Source organism: Ischnura elegans, chromosome 7 (assembly GCF_921293095.1).
Source record: "Ischnura elegans chromosome 7, ioIscEleg1.1, whole genome shotgun sequence".
NCBI classification, from domain to species: domain Eukaryota; kingdom Metazoa; phylum Arthropoda; class Insecta; order Odonata; family Coenagrionidae; genus Ischnura; species Ischnura elegans.
This window is the reverse complement of record NC_060252.1, coordinates 57,887,527-57,911,328: the sequence shown is the minus strand read 5'-3', so window position 1 is coordinate 57,911,328 and position 23,802 is coordinate 57,887,527. Positions and strand designations below refer to the sequence as shown.

The window sequence follows — 23,802 nt, the reverse complement described above, 5'->3', positions numbered from 1 at the left end:
TATCTCATATCCAAAAAGTCCTAGAAATGGACCTTAAAATCTAGTTCGATGAAGTTTCAAGTTTATCTGCAAGTTGGATGATGCGGGATGATGTATGTAATAACGTTTCACTCTTGTTTTTACTGGAAAACTTGAGAAAACTCAGCGACTCCAGCGCTGATATCGACGTACATCGTTACGTTAAATATCTTTTCTTAAGCTTCTGCAAAGTCCGGGTCGTAACAACTGGCAGAGTATACTTTAGGTTAAATATCAGCCTTGAAGTTGTGTCATTCAACAAATTTAATTGATCGAAACAGCCAGATGGCAAAATAATTAACGGCTCCATTGACGGGATCATACGAAATTCCTAATGTTACGGCGTTTGGCCCTGGTTTTAAGGATCGAAGAATCAATTATTTATTACTTTTATAATGCAGACTTTATTTTTTAGAAGTTTAGTGTTTATATTTGTGACGGTGGTATGTTCCCAAGCTCAAACTGTAGTGAACAGAGAGACCTATCAAGAGAGGAGTTTTAGGTCATCATTTTCCGGTGGTCCGGTGAGCGCTCCCAAAGGTATTGCTCATTATCCGGAAAAGAGTGAATCCAGTTCCACATCCAGCTACGATTCATGTAAGTAATGAAAACTATTGGTTCTAATATTTCCCTTGAATGCATGTGTCTGTGGCACCTAAACGATTTGTCATTCATGTAGATTTTGACATTAGGCTTTTCGGCGATGCTGTGAGTGCTACATTATAGGTATTATGTTACCAAATTTTGAATTAGGAAGTTAAGTTTCTGTGGAATAATAAGCTGGCGTAATATGCCCTGTCATTGGCAATCACAGAAGTAAACTGTCAACAGCTGTGTGTTATCTGGTCCCTGTACTGAATGTTGTTTTCTATCCATTTCTGAAAGGCACATTCAGTGATGAGTTCTTGTTACCTATAAAATTTGGTGAATGTGGGACTATTACATGTAATTTTTCATTGTTTTGTGGAAATTAGAGAAACTGTCGATATCATCATGTGAGGGCTGACATCTGAATGAATTTTGTAATCTTTTGTTCCTGGAGTTACCGTACTCGACTATTTCTAGGTGATATACCCCATATCAAGCTGTCCGTATCTTTTATATACTCTGAAAAAGCCTATTGTACTTATTGAGTTGAAGTTAGTTGTTTTTTGGTAGTTTGTAGGCAGGCCTTGCTGGTGTTGTTCCCTGGAGTTTGCACGGCATTATTTCGTTTTCTTTTTTAATATTCTCTTTAGTTTTGCCTTATTATAAGAAGCTTCAGTTAAGTACTGTGTTATGGTTCACACCTTTGTTAATCTTGGGTTGACCAACCCCTCTGTTTGTGTGTATGTTTTTTGTCTTTATACATGTGAGCATTTTGTAGTTAAGTACGTATAATATTTTTAGTTCAGTTTCATGATATACATTGAGAGCTGCCTAATTCGTTCCTTCTTTAAATCTCCATCTTTTAATAACGAGAATGGTTTGACTTCTTGTGCTGATCTTAATAAGTACGTTCTTCTTCTATCCCATTTGTAGTCATTTTTGCTCGACGTTTCCTTCAAAACTATAAATGTAATATCTTCCATCTTTGCTATTCAATGACTAATGTCACATCACCGTCTTATTTGTTTTTACGTTCACAGATCTTGTGATTCGTTCGTGTTGTTGTTACTGGTGCTAGTTTTGATGGGACCAAAAACTTTTATTTAGAAGTTCCACCTTTTTGGTTCCAAACTTTCTGGATGTGTTTACCTGTAGTTTCAACGATAATATGTCTACCTGTTTTACACAAACATCTTCATGTAAATTTTGTGTGCCATATATGACTATTAAAAGCCAGGGTGTAATTGGGAAGCCATGTCATTGTAAACTTACCTAATCTTGTAAAATAGTAAACGTTTACCGCTGAATTTGTAGTTCGAGAAGATGTCTCTCAGGGTCATTCATGATAATTGCCCCTCATTTATTAATTCAATACAAGTCAGTTATAGATTTTTCCTGCTCTTTTAGCTTTTTATGATTGACCTCTTTGTAATTGATTCACTTTATAACGGATGTACTTCATGATATCTTAGGAATTGATTGGTTACTGATTTGTTATGTTTTAGTGAATCTATTTTAACGAAAACTTTCAGATTATATTTTAATATGAATAAAAATCTTTTTGTCATTGCATTTTATTATATTTACTCAATTGTGTTCCACTGAGTGTACTGAAAAAGATGTAGCTAATTTAAAGTCCTCACCATTTTTCATGATTGTTCCCATATTGCAGGTAGATCACATTGTCCCCAGACCTGTGAAACAGTTTAATTTTTTAATTTGGAAGTATAGTAATTGCTATTGCCTTGGGTAACTTTGAGTCCATCTTTGTATGTTTATGCTTATTCTGTCATGTGAAAAACTTGATTCATATAACACCATAATCTTCCATTAAAAAATTTCATGATAAACAATCACCTAAATGGCGTAGTGGTTTTCTCATTGGCCCATAAAGCATAAGGTTTATGGTTCGATTCATGTTTCTTTTATCTGGATTAATAATTTGGACTTCAAATGACCCTTAGGACTTCCAAGGGTGGCTTTTGTGCTATCATGAGGTTCTCTAGTGGTTATGGTTTCCTTGAAGTCATAACTCTCTTCAGTTCAAGAGGAGATACCATTCTTGACAGAGCAGAAGGGTAAAAAAATCAAGGTCCTAAGGATCCTGAATAGGGTGGTTGTCTTCATATTGACCCAATTTAAGTCAAAGTCAGTTGTTTGATTCTCAGTTCTATTGAGTTTATTTGCATGCCAGTCAATAGGATTGTATATGCTGTAATTTTGGCACCCTCTTGATTTTTTGTCATACGATCACCTATCTCTGTTTTCATTATCCTTCTACTGTAATGCCCCTATCCATCCTCTTCTTTACTGAATCTGCCTCACTTTAAATGTGTATATTTGTTTTAATTTTAGTTGGAGACAATTGCAATGATGATGCTGCATGCTTAGCCTTGGCCTCATGTGATCGCTTGGGGTTGGAAGCCATAAAGTCTCTCCATCGCCAGCTAGATGATGATGCAAATGGAAATGTTGACCTATCTGAATCCGATGAGGTATGGTCAGAATGCTTAGTATCACCATTGTATGTAAATGCTTCATGAAGGTTACCCTTTTTACTAGTTGTTTCTTGGATGAAATTAAGACCTAATATGCCTTGATTTATGTGTGTTATTATATGTTAAGACTTCACCCATTGTCTGTGATGAATGTATTTTTCTCTATTTAAAATAGTAAATTATATTCATGTTTTTAATTTTTCGTAAGATGGATGTTGACTCTGAATTGATTCCCAACGTACTGTAGATCATTGTCATGTAGAAAACACCTAATGGGAATAACAATTTGTTATATTGTAAATGCATTTTGTGTTTTATCCCATTCGTGAGCTTTTGAAATGATGGCTAAAGAAATGATGTACATAAATGGTAAAATATGTATTTAACTTGATCTTATTAGTTATGCTATAACTCATTTGAAAATTGGAGAGTTGCACTAAGATGCTGCTAGCCATATTTTCCTTGGAACTAGTGATTCAGTGTTGTTATTTCTGTATTTATATGTGCTATTTAAATTAGTGTGTTAAATATTTATGCTCTCCCAAGCTTACGCTAGGCTGCTTTAGAGTCTTTGATTAAGGGATGAAAATAGGATTTATAACTAAATATCAAATAATTGAAAAAAAAATAATGTTTAAGTGATATCTTATAAAGTTAACTCAATTTCCACCTTGCTAATGCAGTTCCTGCGAGAAGAGCTCAAATATGAACAAGGATATGAAAAGCGACAAAAAGCCTTCCATCGAAATGATGACATGCATATCTCCGTCAAGGAGCTATGGGAAGCATGGCTTCGATCAGAGGTAATTATAATTTTCTCTTATTGAAAGACTTGCATATTACATGTTGATTCCCGTCATTAAGACTTGTATCTATCCATTTTTTTAATTTCCTGAATATGATAATGGTTATTATAGTAGTACTTGAAAGTGAGATGCCTCTTTTGGCTTGAAGGAGAGGATCTGAATGAAAACATTTCAGTGCAACTCATTTACAATCAAATACACTTTGGTTTTTCATGTTCAAGGCCCACTGTGCTGTGTCAAATATTTTTCTGTGGCTATGGTTTTGCTATTCATGGCGATTTGTAGTGGGGAAGTGGTCTGATTATTATCAAGTATTTGTAGCGACTGCTTATAATAAACTTATTGTTCATAGGGTTTTTGTGCTAGTGGCTATATGGCTCTTTATGTATTAGAAAATGTACTATCAGTATGAAGCCGTGTAAATTATTGAATTCTATTTTTCATTTTAGGTTCATAATTGGACCGTCGAACAGACCACTGAGTGGCTTGCCACTAATGTGGAATTACCACAGTACATTCCAACTTTTGTGAAAAATCAAGTAACTGGTGCATGTCTACCAGGGTAAGTGGAATACAGTCCCTTTAATTTGATAATTTTAGCTCCAATAACGCATAAAACCATAAGTTTTGTGAAGAAGTTAATGTGCAAACATATCAACCCTTCGGCTCCATCCCATACTGGGTTGGGTCCTTCCTGCGGGCCTTTCTGCAGAGGATTGGGAGGGTAATACAAGGGTCTTTTACCTGCTCTGCTCCACCTGTCAGTTAATGGGCTTAAGCCTACTTGGTAGATTTTCCGGCTCAGTGTGTAAGACTTGCAATGGATGTCATCCTCGTGGTGGTTTTCTGTGGTATGCTACCCACATTTCCAAGCCTACAATCATTCTTCAGATGAAACTTTTGCAAAATTCTTGTCGCTAGATTTGTTTGAATTGAGTTATTGCCTGTAAAATGTATTAGGTCCATTTATTTCAAGAGCTTTAAATCAAAACACTTTTGTTGTTTTTGATCTTCATACATCTATAATTTGAGGGATATTCCGTTGAAATGGTTTACTTTAAACATTTATGAAACATAAACAGAATATGTTTTATGTATTTGCTCATTTGTGTTATAAGGCGTGATTATGAGTATTGTTTCATTGATAAAATTCAACCAACGCCAAATTTGTGGCAGTACTCTGCTGTAATAAGGCAGTGTTGCCATTTCACCACAACTGGAAGGAGCATGTCAAAGTCAAAGCCACACTAAGTCAATGTGGATTATTTTTTTTTTATTGTGAAGGTATTGTGCAGTACAAATTTGCACATAGGTGAGACGATTAATAGGGAAGTTCCCTTCAAAGAAAATGAAAGGCATTGATTGCAATTTGTTACCCACCATTAGTATATTCATAGAAGGCAAATTATTTTGTTTTAGAAATCCCAGTATAGACGAATGTTAATGGTCAATTTTAACCTCATTTGAAAAATGCCAGATTGACGGCCATGCAATGCCACTCCACGTGATGTCACAGGGGCCTAGATGCTATACAAGTAGTCAGGACTTTTACATCGTCTGAGATTACCAATGCATGCATGCGGCACAGAGCTCAGGGAAACATCTCTTAATAATCACCTATTAAAATTGCCTATGGTCGGAAAGTTTCCTTCGTTTGATAGTGTATTAATCATCCTTATTTAAGCCAAGCACTACCTGATAGCAGCCTGCATCGTATCGGCTCTCATAGCCTCGCACTAAGGTGGCCTCACACGGCGGCAGCCAGAACCAGAATGACCTCACATGGGCTTTTCCCTGCATTCATATTTAGCCATCACGTTTTCGTGTGCTTGAAAATTTTCATTTGTCATTTAATCGCAAAAAATAGATACAGTAAACTCTTGATTTTACGAAGTCAGTGGGACCGGAAAATTGGCACTTCGTAAAATCGAGTTTCGTAAATTCAAACCTTTTTCATAAGTCACGAAAAAAATGTTCGCTTTTGTTTCTTCCGCCGTTTTTTGTCTTTAGTGGTCTTATTTAAATGTTTTCGGTGGTTATTCTCGGTATAATTCATAGAAAAGGCTTTTTGCTATCGATTTATGATGTGAAAAATCGTTAAATACCACCATAAAATTCCCATTTCTAGTTCATACCAACATCAACGATCGCTAAAGAAATTCCCGACCAATTTAGAAAACGTAATCAAATAATGAATTGCAATGTTTATTATAAGAATTTACAGTAATAGATTTGTGGTTAGGAGCCAATAGCTACTATTAAGTATGCAAAAGATAGATATTTGTTTCTGACACCCACGGAATTTTAGCAGCAGCCGGCCTAACCGCCATTCATGTCGCCCTCTATCTCTCAGTGACGAGAAAAAAAGAAAAACAAGGGTCTTAGCCCGTTTCCAAAATAACCTTCGTAAATTAATATTTCGAGTTACTTCGTATTTTCAGCAGAATGTGCTCTATTTTCACTGAGATTCAATTACGATCATAAATAACGTAGGATGTGATTATCTTCTGGCGAATATTTGCAGTAAATTCTGTTTGAGTTCTCCGTCCGACTACTGTGTTCCATCATCTTCGCAGACGTTGCCATAAAAGACTTAATTCTTCATCAGGACTGTATTCTTCATACCGGGTGTGAGGTGATCTGTTCATATAGTATGTTTCTCTCCTTTTATGCCGACAGGAGCAAGGTTCCAACCGGAAAACGACAGGAGAAACATCTTACAGTATCGGAGAAATATAGATAGAAACGTTATTATCCACATTGATTGTTTTCCTACAAGAGACGTTTTATCATTTCTCAACGTGGTTAAGTATTGGTTCACTAGCGTGAATTCCCAAAAAATGACACGCAAAAACCTGTACCGTCACCTCATTTAGTTTTCGTGTTCCTTTCTCCGCCGTATTGAAAGTTATGCAAAGGATCATTGACATAGAGAAAAGATTTTCTTAGTTTTAGCACTAAAAATAGTCGCGCCATAATCGTAAATAAATATAGTGTGGAAAGAGCAAAGAAAGTAATTTCAATTGAAAAGTCAGCTGAGAAGAAGAGAGACAATTATAAGCGCGGCACCATTTTCCCGATAGTGGAAGATACTTCTTCCGCCTCTCTCCGGTGAATAACTTCCCCCAGTTGCAGGTAAAGATGAACCATGCCCTTCTCCACAATCGGGGAACGTTCCCAGTGGGTGGGGTGAATAAGAGTGGGATGGGGATTGCCTTGAGGAAGAAGTGTGGTCATCACAAGGACTGGTGAAGGGGGCAGGACAAAGAAGGGTGGGGAAATGGCCTTCAGCTCTGCCTCAGTCTACTTTTGGGGGCCGTATGTATTTTTTTGCGACGCACACAAGCTCAGTCACCTTAGGGAGGGAGTGAATGGGAAATGCTGGGGAAGGAGGGGTTTGGGATGCGTAAGGTGGGTGTCAGCAAGATCAGCCAAAGGCGGCAAGAGGGAAGGGACAAAGGCTTTTGAAAGACAGAACCCCAGCATGGGAGAACGGGGAAGCGCGTGAGAAGAAAGTTCATGGTTAGACTTGGAAGTGCGTCTTCATTACGAGAAGCCTGAAATATAAATTGGCGGTAAATAGAGCCCAATACTTAAGATATTTAAGTTGTTCATTCACAAAGGCCAATATATACACGAAAAGATATTATGGCGCGGATTGCATGTATCAACGTCCATTTCGGGATGTTATTAATTTCTGTTCCCATTTATAAAAGTAGCAAATAGATTTGAAAGAATGATAATCATGAATAAAAATATCTAAATCGATATCCAAACGCACATGAGCAAAATAGATGAATGTATACATACCGATCCATCGCAAGTAATACCGCTCAAGCTTCTTCCGGTACAGGACTTTAAAATATTGGATAATGCCTTGGTCCAAGGGCTGGGACTTGCTAGTCGAGTTCGGGGGTAAAAAGAGGACTCGAACAATAGCCAATTTTAGATCCTCCACGTATTTATGAACGGTGGCATTATCCATTATTAAAACAATTTTGCTGTTCTCTCCAGCAATTTTTCTCTGTAGACGTATAACCGTTTGCTGGAAAATTTCTCGGGTCATCCAGCTGTTTTTATTTGCATGGTAAAAAACGGGGAGGGCTTCCAATTTTACATGTTTTAAGCACCGTGGCCTTTCAAATTTCCCAATGACATCGGGCTTATTTTGTCCGTGCCCGTTTGGTTGACGCACAGCCCCACAGTAACACGCACTTTACTCTTTTTCCCCCCATGGCACCTTTGCCCTTTGAAACCCAGGGTTGCGTCAGGTAATGCCTTAAAAATAGCCCAGTTTCAGGGGCCAGCGAGGGTGAGCTCGTCGAGGAAAGGGTCCCGGATTAGGGACCCTTCGAAGTGCTTCGGCGAAAAGTAGTCAAGTAGTCTTCGTTGTACGTTCACAGCAGTGCAAAGGGTTAATTAGGGGTGTACGAAATACTCCGCGCGACCTTCCTGGCATGTTAAACTACGAATTATTGTCGATGCTATGTTTACGAACAGGCACGTAAATAGGGGTATAATGTCAGCCGCGATATTTTAACTGAACTCCTACTCCCCCTAAATTCCCACAGTGAGGTTTTTGGCGACCCATTTCTCTCCAAAGTTGCATTATCATTTACGATTTCGCACTTTTGATGGACCACAGTTGGAAGCGCTGATTTTTTAGCTACTTACGCCGGCGTAACTAGTTTTGTTGACAAATTTTTCGCCGTAGTTCGTATAAACGAATGCCAATTGTTCCTAGGGACCGAGCCGAGGTTCGTAAATTCAAAAAATTTCGTATAATCGAAACTTCGTATAATCGAATAGCGCCATGTATTTAGCATAGGCTTTTCACCGGGACCGCAATATCACTTCGTATAATCGAAAACTTCGTAAAATCCTGCTTCGTAAAATCAAGAGTTTACTGTATCATCATTTTAAAATCTAGAAGTGTGAAATACGTACTCCAGAGTAATAATCTTTCGATTTAGCAGGGTTCCCATTCAACCGTGAATAAGCCGTGAATTTCGTCTACCGTGAAAAAACCTGGAAATAGCCGTGAATTTCATTATGAAACCTTAGAAATCTCTCAAACTTTGTAGAACTGCGATAGACAGATTATAAGAAAAATCGATGTTTTGATCATATTTCAAGGCCGAGTCACGTGCAGATGCTGTCCACGCATTTTTCTGTACACGTGTATTCGAAGTGCAATTATTAATTGGTCCGTGTGCCATGACGACACATTGACCTTAAGCCTGTGATTGGGAGACGTTAACCCTGGCAAAAAATCAGGCACTTCTTCACTTCCCTGCCACCCTGCTCTCTTCATTTTCCCACGCACACCCTTTTAGCCGGATATGAATTTTGCTAGCGATAGGTGACGTCATGAGAGATAGCACTTTCATTGCTGCATTTGCATTCAAGGCATCTGTCGCGTTTGTTACATTTTTACTTAACGTGCGGCTGGTGATTGTTACGTGATCAATATTTCTGCCTAAAATGCCTTATCTACAAACCATGAATTTGATGACATTTATACCGTGAGAACCTGGAAAAAACCGTGAATTTTATAATTTAGTTAGAGTGGGAACCCTGTTTAAGCAATTAAAAAAAACACCCTAGTGAGGATAGTACGTTGTATTTATGAAAAGGCTGTGTTATATAGTTAGTGGAAAACGGCCTCATTTTTGGTCAATTGACCACTGGCTTCTTTACCATGATAATGCACCACCAATTCAGTGAACCTTGCACAGCATTATAGAGAAATAATGACTTACAGTTATTCCAGCCTCTGGAGAGTCAGACACAACTCTGTACTTTTTGTTGTTCCCAAATTTGAAAATTTCCCTCACAGAGCCAGGTTTGACAATAAAGATTTGGTCAAAACAATTGGGGCAAGTGAGCTCAAGGGCAGCTACAAAAGTGGAAACATTAATCTTAGCGTATTGTGTATTCAATTGGTAAATAGGTAGATCACATTATTTTAACTTATATGTATAAGGTTTGGATGGGAAAAATTGGAGGCCTTACAGTTTTGATAGGCAAGAGGGAATTTATTCATTTTTGTCATCTTTCCACCTGGAGATGGTTAATTAATATTGGTGCAAAGAGGTGGAGGTGTGCTTCTGTTCTTAAAATAATTTGGATCATTTATAAAATAATCTCATCTTATGTGGTATATTTTGGAAACATAAGTGTTTGTATGCGTATTATTCCAATTTCTAGATTACCTGTCCTGAAGAATGGTTCTTCATATTGGTTATCCAGTTATTTTTCCCTTTTTTATGTTGATAAATTGCTCTTTAGAAAGCCTTTATTGATATACTCTTGAAATATGCACACTTTAAAAAAGTTGTAATTTCCTCTGGTCATGTAAATGATTTTTGTTTTTCTGTGAGCATTTATCATCTAAAATGCGGCATGTCTAAAACTTTATTCTTTGTATTTTAGGCTTGCAGTAAACAACATGCAATACTTGAACAAAGTTTTGGGGATCCATGATCCCATCCACAAGCAGAAAATAACACTCAAAGCTATGGATGTTGTGCTATTTGGAGCTCCAAAAGGTATATTTATGTAAATAATATTGTTATCTATTATGTTCTCAGCTGTAGGATTCCATAATGAAAGTTAGCTTTCAAGTATTTTTTTTATTTTAAAAATGTTCGCCTTCCGTGATAAATTCAGCTTTATATGTGGATTGTGGACTTGTATAAGTAGTTTGATATTCCACCTATAAGCGTGTCTATCCAAGCCCTCCATGTGTAATCTCCAAGATTCAAAAGAGGGCGGAAAAATTTTCTTGAACAATCTAGTATAAAATGCTAGCTACACACTCAAAAATCTGAGATAAGAAATAGACTGAAAATGGAACTTCTAGGTCATAGTTAGTAAACTCTCATGTCTTCAATGCCTACAAATGTTAGAAATTAATAATGGGAAAATTTGTTTATAAACTTTTTCATTTTATGTATATGTATTCATGAGGACTCTTAAATCGTAATAATTCACGTAAGAAAATAAATTTATGGAGGGGGATGCTCAATAGATATCTTTGAACGCACACGAAAGAACATAATCATGCCAACGAATTTACTTCACATTCAGACTGTAATGCGAGGGAAAGGGCAAAGCTTATCAAGTGCCAGTCCTGAAAGAGAAGGTCCTGAGTAAGTGCCCCTCACAGTTTTTATGCATCTACAGACTTCATAGAGTGTGTTTACTTGGGCACTTTAGTGCATTATTTTTTTCAAACTTGTATAAAGAGTAAATTGAGCAAAATCGAGTGAAAAATTCAACTACTTCAGGCAAAATTTTACTATATCACCTCATTGTTAACATTCAATCATTATAACGTTTTTATGTCATTATTTTATAATTATTTGGTAGCTTATGGGTCTATAATGATGTAATTTTTTTATGTATGCCCCTAATTTATGGTTGCTTATTTCTGTGGTTAATTAAACCTTGGATCTATCATTAATATCCTATGTTTTACTAACTTATTAAAATTTCAATTGTTAGTGGTTCAATTGCGGTAATTTAAAATTCTTTGAATGAATATTGACAGGTAAAGACCAGTTTAAGGGGAAACATAAAAATTGTGTGAATTTCTCTTGTTCTGGTCAAGTGCAATGATAGTCTTTCTTTTGCTCACTCAAGCATGATTTTTTTTCTTTTCAGATTACAGTCATCATTTGAAGGATTTAGTTTTAGTTACATTGTTAGTAGTGGCAATGGGGGGATGCTGGTATGCATATCAACAAAACAAAAGATCCCAGAAGCATCTCTCTCGCATGATGAAAGACATGGAAAGCTTGCAGAAAGCAGAATATACATTAATGGATTTGCAGGTGAGCACTACCCAAAAGAGTGTGATTCTCACATTTCTCAAGTGTTTCAATGTTTTGATTCTTTTGCATTCCGTAATGGATTGTCTTCAAAGTTCTCCTTTTAGTTTAAAATTTTAAAGTGTTAGCTTAATATTATGAGATGAAGACAAATGGTAATGCTGAAATAAATGGCAGTCATACAATATTTAGAATTATAAAAAAAAGAATTTCCACTGTAAGCACACCTTTCATCTTCAAATGAACAATTATATTGCTATCTAACATATTGCCCTACAAATATGGCTATATGGAATGTGCCTGACAAAATTGTCGATGAATGTGAAGTAGAAGATCGATCATCTGGAATGCTTGGGACTAGAAGCATTCTGAATTAACGATTTTTTTGGTGAATAGATCAGTTTCCTGGACGTAGACAACACTGCAACATGGAAAATATATTTATTTTTATCGGAACGTGAGTTGGTATCAGCGGAAATGATGCACCGTTAAGTAAAGGATCAAGTAACAATATAAACTCAATCAAATTCATAGAATTTATGATTAAGCATAGTTTAAACAAATTCAAAAAATTTTTAAAAAATTTTCTTCCATAAATCGCAAAGTTAAATAAGTTTTGTAAGTGATCATGATGAGATCACCTGTAAAGGGAAAATCACGCAGCATTTTTCAATCTGACTAGAGGATCAACATTTTGCCCCTCCATATTTTTCAATGTGAACCTGTCGCCAATTCCATGTCATTTTTACATCTACTAACATAAACTAATCAGTAATTATCAAATCCTCTGATCGGATGTTCTACTTTGAATATGTTACTGTAAATAATAGCATTGTGAATTTTAACTCTTAAATTTAGTATTAATCATCACAGCTAATCTTATAAGTGCAGAGAATTCAAGTATTTTCGAAAAACTACTTGTCATTTACTTCAAAACCAATTTTTGACTAGTCGGCATGACTCATACTGAGGGAGGACCCTTCAAATTGCGGGCTTCACTTTAGGGGTTGTCTGCCGAACGACCAACTCGAAAATGTAATGCAAGGTGGCCTTTCACTTCTCTCACTGTTTATATCAATCCCAGGTTTCAGGAAGGGTTAAAAATGTTTCAAAAATGTCTACTTGTGAAGAGTGATTGACATATCTAATAAAAACTAATGCAAGGCTCTAATGCTTAAAGCAACTGGCTATTTCACTTGCTTTTTTAAAAAAAGATTAACTTCTGGGAAAACGACATCTGAAGAAACTTTTTCTAAACAAAATTTTGGTTCTCATTGCTGCTAATGAATGCATGTACACTAAATATGTTGGTAGAATACCTCTTCATGACAGTTGGAGCTCAACAAATGAAAAAGTAGGCAATTGTATTTCAAGGAGGAAAATAAACTATTATCAACTATGTGCCACACATTTTTTGTAGAACTGCAGATCTCCTTGCATACATTTTAAGTAATTTTGGGCATGCAGTGCACACTATGTAAACTTAAACTCATTTCCATTCGTCTCCCCATTAAGTGCGGAAAGTTTGAGGAATAGACATTGTATGATGATGCAGTGAATTCTGTAATGCAAAATCACCACATCTGGGTATCCTAAGCCAAGTAATGAAATATTTTTCAGAAGAAATGGTAAATAAGTCGACTAGCTCTCACGAGATTAGTGTGAAGACAGCCAGGCTCTGAGACAGTAATTAAACTACTTACATGTATATGTAGCTATATTTTCAACATTAAAAAAATAGAAATATTGAAAAACTTGGGAAACCCTTCCGTTGTTCTTTAGATCATTCCAAAAATTGGATTTTCGGATTATCGATATACTGTATTATGATCGAAAGGAGGCTGCAAAAAAGTTTGATTTTTGCCTTGAAGATTTTTGCCTTGGAAAAGTTAGGGATTCGTGAGGTAATTTTAATTCGGCAATATTGTTTCATCCCTGTAAGGGAACTGGGAGCAGTGATGAGATCTTTGAAAAGGCAGTGCATAATAAGATCCCGCTAATCTTCTCTTTCTGCAGAAAGAGTTGGAGCGGGCTCGGCATGAACAAGAATGTGTGACAACTGAAAAGCAAAACTTGGAAAGGAGGTTGCAAGAGCAAGCAGGGGATCCCGGTGAACTCCGAACATCATACTCAGACCTGGAAGTGTCACAGTTGAAGGCTGAAATAGAGGTATTTTTATTGTTTTTCTGTAAAGGCCTCATTTTTTTTATTGAGAGTTTTCATATGTTATCTGGTGGTTGTCAAACGTATTGATAAAACTGACTCTATCAATTTTCCACCAAAAAGTTGCTCATAAATGGTTTTGATGCATTTTATTTCATGATCAGTCACATGATGATGATAGTATGTTATAACCGCAACGATTCCCCCTTAAAAACATTTACCCTCGGATAACTTTGGTTTCAGGTTTTCCGAAAAATACTGCTATATTTTCTTTGATGAAAATCCCTTAATTAACATTCTTGCTTATAAAGTTTCACCTCATACAAGGGAGATTTTTCCATAACTTCCAAAATTTATAATATATTACCGGTGAATAAGTTGATTACAAAGTAAAGTTTGGACATTTTGGCTAATTAATGATAATAGTTTCCATAATTATTGAGCATCCTGCAGTTATTTTTAATGGTGTTAATTTTATAGATGCTGCGTGGTGAACTTCAAAGAGCAGAGGGTGAACTTGAGGACAGGTGTTGGTCCCCTCCAGTGGGTCTTCAGCATTGGCTCCAGCTAACGCATGAGATAGAAAATAAAGCATATATAAAAAAGAAAGCATCTGCCGAAAAACAATTACTCCAAGCTAGAGAAGCGGTGAGTACTGCCATGGTGTTATTTCATGAATTATTTTGAAAAAATATCACAGTTTGGTTCAAAAATGCATGTGTCTGTGCGTATACAAAGTGATTGTTGAATTTCAAATCATTTCCATATTCTAAATACTTGGAAGGAATCCTTTCATGTCTGTAAACCTATTTTATCCACTTCTGCGGTGGTTCTGATCTTCTGTCCGATAAGGACTTGGTGGAGCAAGTTGTGATTTGTTTACTTTACCATGTTATTAAGGATGAAGTGTCGTATGAAAACCCATAAAATTCCTTTTCACTCATCTGTGAAGGTGCAGCCATCTTGCTGAACATGACCCAAAAAATTTGCGTACATCAAACTAGAAATAACATGGTATGCATCCTGATATTTGGAAACACTCACTAGCCATTCAAATAAAGAGTGTGAGTAAATAGTTGCAGCATGTGCTCTTGCACTCATGAATTGAAATGTTATGGCATTTGGAAAACTGTGGATAGTTAAGTGAAGTGAAGTCGATAAGCTCAAAAGAGATGTTCGACCTGTTAAAAAGAAACTTTGCTATGGCAAACAAATGGTTTCTAAGTTTTTTTTCTAATTCTTCAGATGCATCGTGCTTATGCGATAGCTGAATACTCTACCTAGGTGAAAAAATTTACTTGTCCAAATTAAAACCATACGACATGTATAATGTGATAAAACTCGAGATGTGTTCTTTTTTCAAGCTTAATTGAGAAAGAAGATCTTTCACAATCATGTATAATTTCAAATGAAGGTGGCTCTTATTTGAAATGTTTAGATGCCAGGCTGACAAAAGTGCGTGTCGCCTGTAGCTACAATATATTTCTTGAAAAAAATCCTAAAATCCTAAAAAATCCTAAATGAGAGCAAGAGTAAAATGATGGGTATGTAAACAGAGCTCTTTGAATAGGGTGGTTTCCTATTATTTTTTTATTGCCTAAATCGAAAGATTATTACTCCTGGAGTACGTATTTCACGCATATAGATTTTTAAATGACGATATCTATTTTTCGCGATTAAATGAAAAGTGAAAATTTTCAAGCGCGCGAAAACGTGACGGGTAAGTATGAATGCCGGGAAATCTCTCCGTGTGATGTATTTCTTGTTCCCGCTGCCGCCCTGCGAGGTGACCTTGAGGGAGGCTTGAGCGCTGATACGACACAGGCTGCTAGCGCGTAGCTGAGTACCCTACTAGCTGGTAGCGCTTGGCTTAAATAAGGATTATTAACACCTTATCAAACGAAGAAAACTTTCCGACCTTAGCCAGTTTTAATAAGTGATTATTAAGACATGTTTCCCTGAGCTCTGCACCTCATGCATGCATTGGTAATCTCAGACGATGTATAACTCCTATCTACTCGTATAGAAACTAGGTCCCTGTGATGTCACGTGGAGTGGCATCGCGTGGGCGCCAATCTGGCCTTTTTCAAATTAGGATAAAATTGACCCTTGCCATTCGTCTAAACCGGCATTTCTAAAACCAAATAATTTGTAACGAATCGCAATCAATGCCTTTCGTTTTCTTTGATGAAGGAAACTACCCTATTACTATGGCTAATAATGAAGCATGGCTATCACAAATGATCCTGATGCTTTGCAGTGGACAATCCTGGGACATGGACCATAGAACTCTCATAATGCTTGTGAACGAGAGAGTAGGGTTGTATTGATGGATTCGGGCTTGATAGAATGGAAGGTATCCATTATAGAAACACTTAAGCTCTTTTTCACTTTTTTATTTTTTTAAATACACTACTAGTATCAGCTCATAGAGCCCATCTTTTGATGCTGAATTGATTGCCTTGTGTTTAGATGCCATGCTATGACATGAGTGCTAACCACCTGTCGCTGCAATATATTTCTTGAAAAAATCCTAAAAGATGAGAACAGGAGTAAAATGATAGGTATGTAATTAGAGCTCTTTAAATAATAAATTATAACTATTGCAAATAAACCTGTCACCGTGCAGTGGACTGTGAGCTCTAACTAGTAGTGTGTTTTTAAAAATAAAAAGTGGAAAAGTGGTGAAGTTTTTCTGTTACAGTCTGGCCACCAAGAGTTGTCCGATGACATATAGGGGAGGGTCTAAATAGGGTAGTTTCCTTCATCAAAGAAAACAAAAGGCATTGATGGCGATTCGTTACCCACCATTAGTGTATTCATAATACACAAATTATTTGGTTTTTGAAATACCGGTTTAGACGAATGGCGAGGGTCAAATTTTAACCTCATTTGAAAAAGGCCAGATTGGCGCCCATGCGATTCCACTCCACGTGACGTCACAGGGACCTAGTTTCTACACGAGAGGATAGGAGTTATGCATCGTCAGAGGCTACCAATGCATGCATGAGGCACAGAGCTCAGGGAAACATATCTTAATAATCACCTATTAAAACTGGCTAAGGTCGGAAAGTTTTCTTCGCTTGATAAGGTATTAATAAACCTTTTTTAAGCCATGCGCTACCAGACAGGAAGGTACTCAGCTACCCGTTAGCATCCTGCGTCCTATCAGCGCTCAGAGCCTCGATCAAGGTCACCTACCAGGCGGGAGGGGGAACCAGAAATGCGTCGCACGGACTTTTTCCCTTCATTCCTACTTACGCGTCGCGTTTTCGCGCGCTTGAAATGTTTCACTTTTCATTTGATCGCGAAAAATAGATATCGTCATTTAAAAATCTAAAAGCGTGAAATACGTACTCCAGGAGTAATAATCTTTCGATTTAGGCAATAAAAAAATAATAGGAAACCACCCTATTGGGTTAGGGAGCAAGGTTGCCAGGTAAGAAAGGGAAACACCCACCTCAAATGTAAACGGAAAGGTTAGGTGAAGAAAGCAGCCGGAAGGGACGATGAGCGTGAGGGATTCAAAGGAAGGATTCTATGCTTTGGTGATTCGAAGAAAGGGCTTGTTTTGGTGGCTCAGGCTTGTTTCAGTACTTCTCATGCCTGTGACGATGTTGCATGACTAGACGAGGGTGTGAGGTGAGTTTAGGGGACAGCGATTGGCTGCAAACCGTGCTGGTGCAGGGTTCTCCATCCCTCCTTTTAAAGTGCCATCGGACAACTCTCGCCCGCTGGACTGTAGACTTGGGTTGTATTGTATGGAGGGTTGACAGTAAACTCTTACTAGTTGTTAACAAAACTTCTGCTGTGAGAAATAATGGACTCACCATGCCAGTCTCATATTATTGTGAGGCATACAGGGTCTGAAATTCTTCCCTAGTTTTAGGGTCGGGTCTTGGCAATGGAAGATCTAACCTATGGACTTTTGTAATAGGGTAGTTTCCTTTATCAAAGAGAACAAAAGGCATTGATTGCGATACGTTACCTACCGCTAGTGTATACATATTATACAAATTATTTGGTTTTAGATATCCCAGTTTAGACGAATGTTAATGGTCAATTTTAACCTCATTTAAAAAAGGCCAGATTGGCACCCATGCGATGCCACTCCACGTGACGTCACAGGGATCTAGATGCTATACGAGAAGTCAGGAGTTTTAATTCGTCTGAGATTACCAATGCATGCATGAGGCACAGACCTCAGGGAATTATGTCTTAATAATCACTTATTAAAACTGGCTAAGGTCAGAAAGTTTTCTTCGTTTGATAAGGTATTAATAATCCTTATTTAAGCCAAGCCCTACCAGCTAGCAGGGTACTCTGCCACCTGCTAGCATCCTGCGTTGTAACTGCGCTCAAAGCCTTGCCCCAAGGTCACCTCACTTGCGGCAGCGGGAACCAGAATGACGTCACACAGAGTTTTCCCGGCATTCATACATAGCCGTAGCGTTTTCGCGCGCTTGAAAATTTTCACTTTTCATTTAATCGCGAAAATAGATATTGCCATTTAAAAATCTACAAGCCTGAAATACGTAGTCCAGGAGTAATAATCTTTCAATTTAGGCAATAAAAAAATAATAGGAAACCACTCTATTGTAGGGGTTTGAGTTTAATTTCTAGTATTATATATGAGACAGCCTTGACTATGAGTTATTCATAAAGAAGTTTTCATAAAATTTTGCCATAGGCAAGTTTATTTTGAAGGTATTTTACTATTTTTGGATTCTATATGTACGCTCTATTTGCGACAAACATGGTATCTCTCAAGAAGGAAATTGAAATCAAGTGTATTCTATGCATATGTTATCATTTATACTTGTTGAGATGTCAGTGGTATAGTTGCTGAATGCATAAGTATTCCAGCAATAATTGTTTGCATAGCCACCCTGAAATACTCCTAAATTGGCTGAAAGCAGTGGAGAAATTAATAAAAATTCACTACCATATGTTGTTAAATTTTGAATACATTACTGGCACTTGTGTATTCAAAAACAATGATACTGTTGTAAATTTTATCATGTGTCTGTTATGGTTAACATCTAGCTTGTTGTTTGCTTGTTGCAGTGTGAGAAACTTAGAAAGAAGCGATCAAGTTTAGTGGGTGCATTTGTGTCTACACATGGGAAATCCATTGATGATGTGGATCGTAGTATTGTGGAAGCTAGGTAAGTAAATTACATATCATTTTTTGCTTGGATCCTCCTCCTTTATGAAACCAATACATATCATGTATCACAAATTACCTTAAATGTAAAATATTTACAGTATGAATGAAAAACTGTTATTTTTCTTGTCAAACAACATGTAATTCATTAAATTCAATTTTAAATAGAATTTTTATTCAGCTGTATTATACGAAATACAAGTTTTTACAACTAATGACATAAAAATCTAATTCTATGAAATTTTTTATTTACAAGGTTTTACATTTAAGGCAACGATATTCACTTTGCACTATTGATTTTAATAGTTCCCTTTGATGAAAGCTTAATCACTATTACAGCATGGTGTAAAACTATTCATAGACATGGCCAAAATATTTTCACTGTCTCACCACCAGAAAAAGTGATTTGCAATTTGATGTCTGTCTTATTCATGTCACTCATGAAATGATAAAGTTCTTTCCTTTTTTGCTGTAATTTTGTTTCTTGCATTTTCAGAACATCTTTAAATGAAGTTACACAAGAACTTCAGGAGCGTGTGTACCGGTGGAAGCAGATGGAACTTCTTTGTGGTTTTAACATCATAAATAATGCTGGATTGGCTTACTTGGAGTCAATCCTTTACCGTGGCATGACAAATGGAAGACCTGCGGCGGGAATGAGAGGTAAGTGTGAAATTATGTACAGAAAACTCTTGTGTGTGGATGAATGATCCGGTAGTCAAACTTGAACCTTTATATGTAATGTATATTTAATGTAAACCCTTGGCAAACATGATTGTACAAGTGTAATTGTACTTTGGTGTGAATTAATCTCCTTTCTTTAGATTATCAGAAAAACTCCTGCAGAATTATCTGTAAACTCTAAAAGTGAAAAACTACGTTTTCTAATGTGTACGCTGCACTGAAATGCACTCTACATTAAATGTCTTTGGTCAACTGTTAGAATTGATTTTCCAATCTTTGTTTGATATTTTATGATACAATTGTTTTCTTACTCCATTGAAACCCCATTATTTCATCCTTAGATTTTTTGTTACATTTTTGCAGTTCTCCTAGCATAATGCCTTTTTCCTAACACTACAAAATAAAAAAAACTATGTTTACTCTTCTCCAATTTCAGTTATTATACTCTTTGCCCAAATTTATAATTTGATACTACTTTCACTGAATCTCCATGAAACTGTCACAGAACTCTGTTAAGTAAGTTCTCGTGAATAATGTAATGATTAAAGTTCATCTTGTTTTCAAGCAAATTTAGAAAAGGGTCAAAGTTAAAGATATTTGAATTACCTCCACTCTTATTTGGAAGATGTCTTATGGATTGATAATTTTCGTTTAAGAACTACATTTAAAAATACCTTATAAACAAGCAACTAAAATTTCTTAATACATGCTGTCTTGATACTAAATTTTCAAGGGTGTATGCTTTGTTGGGGGAAAATGAGACTGCTCCACTAGCAACGTAATGTGGAATCAATATTGCTTTATGAAATATTAATGGAACCTAGTTACAGTAGATTATTTTCTAATATGATACATTAATCTAAATTACTGATTCACCAATAATCTTACTTATTCTTGCTTAAGCTTTGAAGTACTTATTTGGTGCTGTCACATCATATTAAAGTTGACCTTCAATATTACCCTTCATAATTTCATTGAGAATTATTTTCTATGGATTTCTCTTCACTCCAATAGTACATGCATAATTTTTTGAAGAAATTGAACTTTCTATCACCCCTGTTTTCAATGTTCAAAAATAACTAGGTATTGAGTGCTATGAAGTTACACTTGAGCACTGAAGATGTCTTGTTTGACCAATGAAGATTTCCTAATGGCTGCCTTGGGAAACATTATAGTCTTGATGTAGGCACTCTTGAATTGATGGTTTTCAAGTTACAGCTGCCGGTTAAATTGTCACCCAGCACATTCTTTCTCATGTCAAACTTTTGTGTTGACTACATACATCACAGGGAGAAACAAGTGTTGCTAGAGTGGTTGGTAGTAAAATGCTATGTTTTGCCTCCCCCCACATCCTGATAGGTTGCTTCCACAGGTTTTAGGCTTTTGGGAATGGTCACCAGACAAATTAAAATATGTAGTAATAGACGGAAAGTTTTCTCTGGGGGAGCAATCATGATAATTTTGTAGTAGTAATACTAATTGTCGTTTTATTTTAGAAAAAGATGAATGCGAGAGTATCTTTTTTCTTCCATATTTTCACTTCTTTCGATCCTATTGTGAGAATTTAAATGAGTATGACTCTTTCTGCCTTATATCACGTTTTTACTCTATCGCATTTTATCGCACTTGTTAGAGTCCCAAAAAAAGGGGTTTCACTGTAAGCTCGTATTCCTAAAAGCTTACTTGTACATATTCCCATTTCTGTCTACTAATTCTTTTGGCTATGTGTTGAGTTTCGTAACTAGTGTAATTGTCATCATTAGTGCATGATTATATGTACATAGTATGTATTTGAAAGAAGTTATTTTATGTGAAGATTGTTTTGAATTAATATCTTGGCTGACAAGTTTAATATGGAGGGATGCTGTAGACTTGAGAAGAGATATGCTTATATTCAGTATTTTTTGGTAGTAGTGTCATGAATTGTATTTATCAACGTTGTATGAATTTGAATTCATTTTTCACGTGCAAAATTAATACACATTGTAGATATTCTTACAAATTCATCATAGGTGAGCAGAGTCCCATTGTCTTATTTCTTAATATTGATGCATATGGGTGTCAGCTCTTGGTAAAATTAATTGTTCACGAAAGCCACCATTCATGTCATAAACCAGCCATGTCATTTTTATGTCACTGACAGTTAGATTATAAAACTTTCAAAGACAGGAAGCTAGGAAAGCTAGGAAGGCAGTAAAGTTCTTGAAATTGCTTATTACAGTTTTTAGTTGAAATTTATTACATAATGAATGAAGACAATTGCCTTATTAAGATACTAAGAATAAGCTTATCCTTTTGATTAAATGGAGCAATTGTAGTTGAGTGGACCACCCATTCATCTCTCATTTCCTACAAAGGGACAAGCGTCATCTGAATGATTTGTAATGTCAGAATTTCATTTTATGACATCAAGTAGTGAGGTTCAATGGCATTGTCCAATGGAATAATTTTTTATTTGGCTGTATGTACTATGGATAATGTTGCTTTAGGTGGTTGTGATTTGTGATTCTCTGATGTCAGCTACTCGCTAAAATATTAGGAATTATTCAGGGTTTATACAGGTTGAAGTAATCTGAGAAAATTCAGGGAATCTCATCCATGACTTTTTTGTGTTTATTTTTACTTAATTACTTTGCAATCTATCGTAATAATTTCATAATCTGTATTCTGTTTTTCATAAGAGAGTTATTGTTTGGTAATGGAAGAAAAAATTAGCTGCATTCTATTACTCTCATACTAATCACTCCGTGCTTTTATAACAATTATTTTTGTTCATATTTTAGCTGCATGTATTTAAATACCAATGAATGTTCAGGGAAAGGAATGTCCTTATGAGCTATTAATTTTTAAAATGCATATGAATGCATAGTAATTATCTAAAGTATCTGTTTTTGGTAGTTTATGGTCAGTAATTTTCATTCTTCAATGCTGGAATTCTTTCACACAGGTTCTCTTCAAGTACAAAATGTTGAGGAAATAAGCCATGGCTAAATGTCATTCGATATTACATTATTAAAAAATTAGTCTCTGAATGTTACTCTTTCTTCGCAAGATGTGTTCAAGTTACTGAATTTGGTAGTTGGTTTAATGAAGAAAAATGACCTTGAATTCAGTTCTTTCCCATGAAATAACCCTTAAAAAGCTTTTCTTGTTCACAATTACCTCGATACTTTTATGCTTGGGAGATTAAGTGTTTTTTCAATGATACTAAAATTACTAATGTGTGAAACCTAACCTATTTTCATGTGTGTTTTTAGGTTTCTTAAGCTCTGTAAGGTTTTTATGTGTACACAGTTAATACCTTATTTGTAACGCAAACATGTGTGCGTATCTGTGACTTATGGTTTACCTAGTATTAAATATTTTCTGATTGAAATGTTCATAGGTCCCAATTTGTACATGCTAATATATTTTTTCGAGAAAGATCACTATTTAAATAATTTTTCTTTGTAGAAAATTATCACTAAGCCATTTTTAACTGCATCTCAACCTTTCTCTCCTACAGACTGAGATGGTCTAATAGCCAGTAGTTCTTATAAAGCTTTTCTTATTATATAACTCAAATGCCTGTGGAAATTTGAGGTCTTAGGTTTTAGCAGGGCTTAAAATATTTATGTTGACCATATAATTTTAGACATGTTCATCATTAGTATGTACCTGTAATATTTTATTCTGGTGTATGGAAAATGTTATGCTTTATAGCATACAGCTTTATGTGATTTTCTTATGGTACCTCATAACTGAACATTTTTGTGCTAGCCTCTCACATAGTTAGATGGTAGCGAGAGGACAGGTGATTGATCTAGCTACTTCTAAAATTTCCCTTCAGATCTTATGCTGTTGAAGTGCCGTGAAAGTCATGGGAGTATACAATTTCAAATTTGAAACATTTAATGTGTACTTTATTGTGGAGGCAACTTGGAATACCTCTGTTACTGAAGGCGAGTTTCAAGCAAGAGTTTGCCTTTGATTTATGTACAATGTATCTTGCTTTGTATGTGTTTTACACGTATTACTAACCTCAATTATTTCAGGGTTTCCTG

The 23,802-nt window shown here is 36.0% G+C and overlaps 1 protein-coding gene across 3 annotated transcripts in view; it reads left to right on the top strand.

Annotated features, from left to right (window-relative positions):
• Nucleotides 1-134: 134 nt before the first annotated feature.
• LOC124162863 (stromal interaction molecule homolog) overlaps nucleotides 135-23,802 on the top strand; it is a 55,197-nt gene continuing 31,529 nt past the window's right edge. For 2 of the 3 annotated variants that reach the window (XM_046539550.1, XM_046539548.1), the window contains exons 1-10: nucleotides 135-615; nucleotides 2,962-3,101; nucleotides 3,788-3,907; nucleotides 4,360-4,472; nucleotides 10,346-10,461; nucleotides 11,579-11,748; nucleotides 13,762-13,914; nucleotides 14,389-14,556; nucleotides 18,955-19,076; nucleotides 19,572-19,738. In XM_046539550.1, coding sequence (XP_046395506.1) covers nucleotides 414-615; nucleotides 2,962-3,101; nucleotides 3,788-3,907; nucleotides 4,360-4,472; nucleotides 10,346-10,461; nucleotides 11,579-11,748; nucleotides 13,762-13,914; nucleotides 14,389-14,556; nucleotides 18,955-19,076; nucleotides 19,572-19,738 — 1,471 coding nt within the window. In that variant the 5' untranslated portion in view covers nucleotides 135-413. The remainder of the gene's footprint in view (nucleotides 616-2,961; nucleotides 3,102-3,787; nucleotides 3,908-4,359; nucleotides 4,473-10,345; nucleotides 10,462-11,578; nucleotides 11,749-13,761; nucleotides 13,915-14,388; nucleotides 14,557-18,954; nucleotides 19,077-19,571; nucleotides 19,739-23,802) is intronic. The other variant, XM_046539549.1, reaches the window with a different exon arrangement.